Raw genomic sequence first — 4,671 nt, 5'->3', positions numbered from 1 at the left:
GAGAGGGAGAGGGAGAGGGAGAGAGAGGAGAGAGGAGAGAGAGAAAGAGAGAAAGTGGAGACTTTCCGAGAAAGGAAGCAGGGTAAATGATCCAAAGAAATGCTAAAACAGACATTGTTAAAAATGATTAATTTCAAACCTTTTTGTTTAAAGGAAAACAAAAGCCTGTTACTGTTATCAGTGTGTAGTAGGATATGGATGGTAGAATGTTGGCTTCTCTAGCAATTGTGGAAGTACTGGGCAGACAGAAGGTGTCCTGTGAACATTGCTACTGAAGGGAAGCCAGGGAGAGGCGCCATGGCCAGAGAGGCCTGCTGTCCCTGCTGTAGCTCTGACAGGCCAGTTTATATAGGACACAGTTCCAGGAATGACACTGCCCTCAGAGTGAGTCAGCACCTCTGGGACTGTCACAGTTTTACTGGAAGTACCACCTTATCTTCATGAACAATTGCTTTCAGGAAATATGATGGGAAACAATTTCAGAGCTCTGACTTCACATTTAGTCTTCAGGGTTGTTCTTCGCCAAGCATTGTTTTCATTAAAAAAGTACATGTGGCGTCAGTGGGCAATCAGAAGCTGCCAAATTCCACCCCAGACCAAAGGTGAGGCATGAGCTAATCTGGAGCCAAAAGGATGGCTTTTAAGGTCAGATGGGTTTGGGCATAAGTTCCAAATGATGTTCATTATCTGTGTGGCCTTGGGCAACTGGCAAGTTATTTAGCCTTTTTGAGATTCAGTTTCTACAGCTGTATAATCAGAGACAAACAGCTCTACAGAAATGCTGTGAAATAGTTTAAATATATGCAACCATTAATGCATACATACATGCATAAATATATACATATATGCATACATATACACATGCATACATACATAGATATATGTATATGTATGAATATATCTATATATTCATGCATATACATACATATATGCATATTCATGCATATATATGTGTATGTATATATATATATATATACATACACACATGCACACACATGCATATATATATATATATATATATACATACATATACATACATACATGCATATACTTTTTACACTTAGGGAACCAACTTAGGTGCCTAACAGTAGAGGCATAAATAAAGGAAATATGGCTTATATACATAATGGAATTTCCTTCCATCATGAAGAACAAAGCTATGTGCTTGAAGGAAAATGGATGCAACTGGAGACGATCATATTGGGCAAATTAAGTGAGTCTTGGAAAGACAAATATTGTAGGTTTCCTCTCATTTGTAGATCCTAGATTCTATATAGCTACACAAAAGCATCATGCACATACAACATGGAAGTAGAAGTGAAACTGTCTAGGCTCCACTTCACAACCTGTGGGTCATGATCCCTTTCACAGGAGCTGCCTAAGACCATAATAAAACACAGATATTTACATTACAATTCATAAGACTAGTCACAACACAGATATGAAGTAGCAACGAAAATAGTTTTGCAGTTGGGACCACCACAAAATGAGGAACTGTACTAAAGGGACTAAAGGGTCGCAGCATTAGGAAGGTTGAGAACCACTGCTCTAGGCGATCAATGAGAGGGGAGAGGATGGAGAAAAGGAAGAGCTATACTCAATGTCAAATATATTGTTATGTGAAAACAGCAGTAAATAGATGTAAAATAAACACTGATTAAGAAAATAGAGATGGAGCCTAGGTGTCAGGCATCTTTCAATTGTGTTCGCAGCTTTCGCCCTGCCGCCTCTCGCTTGCCGAGCTCTAGCCCAGAGAGAAGGGGCTTAAGTAAGGAGGTGCCCATACCATCGCTCGTACTGAGCAGACTGACCGCAAATCCACCGGTGGTAAAGCATCCAGGAAACAACTGGCTACAAAAGCCGCTCGCAAGAGTGCGCCCTCTACTGGAGGGGTGGAGAAACCTCATCGTTACAAGCCAGGTTCTGTGGCACTCTGTGAAATCAGACGCAATCAGAAGTCTACTGAACTTCTGATTCGCAAGCTCCTCTTTCAGTGTCTGGTCCAAGAAATTGCTCAGGACTTCAAAGCAGATCTGTGCTTCCAGAATGCAGTTATTGGTGCTTCGCAGGAGGCAACTGAGGCCTATCTGGTTGGCCTTTTTGAAGATACCAACCTATGTGCTATCCATGCCAAACGTGAAACGATTATGCTAAAAGATATCCAGCTAGCACGCTTCTTCCTGTTATCAGTAGTTCTGAATGTTAGATATTTTTTCCATGGGGTCAAAGGTAAGTATTTGATTGTGATTGGAAACACAGGGGACAGAATCAGGTATTGGCAGTTTTTCCATGTTCATTATTTGTGTGTGAATTTTTAATATAAATGCAAGATGTAAAGCATTAATGCAAGCAAAATGTTTCAGTGAGCACATTTTAACAGTTTAACTTTATAACAATTATAAATAAACCTGTTAAAAATTTCTGGACAATACCAGCATTTGGATTTCTTTTTTTTCAAATAAGTAAATTTTGTATTGACGGCAACTAAATGTGTTTGTAGCATTTTTATCATATAGTTAGATTCCATCCATTCACTATACTTTTCTAATTGAGTTGTCCTCCATGCAAGTACATGTTTTTAATGTTGTCTGTCTTCTGTGCTGTTCCTGTAAGTTCGCTATTAAGATACATTAAACTATATAAAAAAAGAAGAAAAAATAGAGATGAAAGTGGGTGTGTAATCTTAGAACTCATGAACTCAGTCTTGGGGGTTCTCTCACATTCAAGGCCAGCCTGTGCCACACAGTTAACTCTAGGCCAGTGTGAGCTACATAGAGAAGTTATACTTCAGCACAAGCAGGAAAATGATTGTGCTTGCCTCCCTTCCCTTGCATAGGAACAGCTGCTGGCATAAGATTGAAGCTGTGCCCTTTTGAAAGTATTTGAGCTGGGCAGTAGTGGCACAAGCCTTTAATCCCAGCACTTAGGAAGCAGAGGCAGCCGGATTTCTGAGTTCAAGGCCAGCCTGGTCTACAGAGTGAGTTCCAGGACAGCCAGGGCTACAAAGAGAAACCCTGTCTCAGAAAACCAAAAAAAAAAAAAAAAAAAAAAAAAAAAAAAAAAGAAATTATTTGATGGCTCCTCTAATTTCACCTTTGTTTTGGTTACTTGTTGCTGGGATAAAATACTGCTGCAAAAGCAACTTAAGGGAGAAAGGGTTTCTCTTGGCTCTATCACTGCTGATGGCACTGACAACAAGAGGCTGGCTGGTCGCACTATATCCATACTCAGGGAGCAGAGAGTAAACAGGAAGTGGGACCAAGGTATAAAACCTCAAGGCTTGCCAGAGACTCCACTGAGATTCCACCTCTTAAAAGTTCTACAAGCCTTTCAGAGCTCAGCATCAGGAAGGACCAAGTGTTCAAACATATGAGCTTAAAAGATGACAATTGCTTTTAGACCACAGCAGTCATTAATTGGGGTTACAATATAAGTAGTTTTCTTTGTTTTTATTCTTTCTTTCTTTTTTTCTACTACTGGAGACCAGACAGGGAGCTTCATTTATGCTGGTCCTGGATGCTGCTGTGTGATTGTCCTGTGTTCTACCATCCAGCTACTCCCCTGGCTCGTGAAAAAATGTTTCTATAGAGTTGTAAAGGCTTCTGCATACCAAGAAAGGAAAGGCAGCAAATTCAACCACAGAGAAATTAAAAACGTGTATGTGGCTTGAACCACCAGTGAATGAACGAACAGAACGCTTCTGTCTGTGTACACCCTCGGGCACAGAACTGCTCATATGGGAAGTCACAGGGTAGATGTGGAAGTCAGGTGACTGTGAAAAGGGGTTCTTGTCACATAGCAAGATTATGGGTGGGGGACGGGAATGCACAAGCTCATTTTTTTCTCTTTCTTTCTTTCTTTCTTTTTTTTTTTTTTGGTATGGGTCTGCTTAAATAGCTTTGTTATATTTGCATGATGTTTGATTACTGACTGTGATGAGAAAAGTCTCTATCTACCCAACGTGTAAAAAGATAAAGAATAGGCAGGATACATGACCATATGTGATTTTAATTATGACTTTATTTTGTTGAGCTAGAACTTGAAGCCAGGACCACATGCAAGGTCTTCTACTAATAAGCTAAATTTCCTGCTCCTCCTCCTTCTCTTCCTCCTCTTCTTTTCCCTCTCCTCTTCTCCCCACCTCTTCCTACCACCTTCCTCCTCTTCTATTCCCCCCTCCTCCTTGTTCTCCCCCCCATTCTTTCTCTTCCTTTCCCTTCTCCTCTTTTTAAGTTATACCGATACATTCATAAGGATGGAGTGATAGTGCTATAGGAAGGAGATATTTGAAGTGCAGCAAAATGCAATGTCAAATGCTTTTATAAAAGAAGAAAAGCAGGAAGTGTTTAGGGGGCTGGAGACATGGCTCAGCAGTTAAAGGTATTTACTGCTCTTTCAGAAAACTTGGGCTTGCTTCTCAGATGCTGGTTTCTATGCCCAGATGTCTTCTGTCTACAGTGCAGATGATGTCATGGGCAACACCTCTGGTTTCAATGTTATGTAAAAATTATTTTCCATCGTCTCTGATTGTTCAATGAAGAGGTAATTCAGCCTATGACTGGGCAGAGGAAATAGAAAGGCTGGACATCCCATCCCAGCTAGAGGGGTTCTGGGGTATAGGGGTGGCAGAGAGAGAGAGAGAGAGAGAGGGAGAGAGAGAGAGAGAGAGAG

The 4,671-nt window shown here is 40.7% G+C and overlaps 1 protein-coding gene across 1 annotated transcript in view; it reads left to right on the top strand.

The window, feature by feature from the left end:
* Nucleotides 1-4,671, top strand: part of LOC116094883 (histone H3.3-like) — a 26,444-nt gene that overhangs the window by 11,170 nt on the left and 10,603 nt on the right. Inside the window, exon 2 of the mRNA XM_031376282.1 lies at nucleotides 1,777-2,229. Within this exon, the coding sequence (XP_031232142.1) occupies nucleotides 1,777-2,229 (453 nt within the window). The remainder of the gene's footprint in view (nucleotides 1-1,776; nucleotides 2,230-4,671) is intronic.

This window comes from Mastomys coucha, unplaced genomic scaffold (assembly GCF_008632895.1).
Source record: "Mastomys coucha isolate ucsf_1 unplaced genomic scaffold, UCSF_Mcou_1 pScaffold17, whole genome shotgun sequence".
Classification (NCBI taxonomy): domain Eukaryota; kingdom Metazoa; phylum Chordata; class Mammalia; order Rodentia; family Muridae; genus Mastomys; species Mastomys coucha.
Note: the sequence above shows the minus strand (reverse complement) of the source record. Positions and strands in the feature narration are given on the sequence as shown.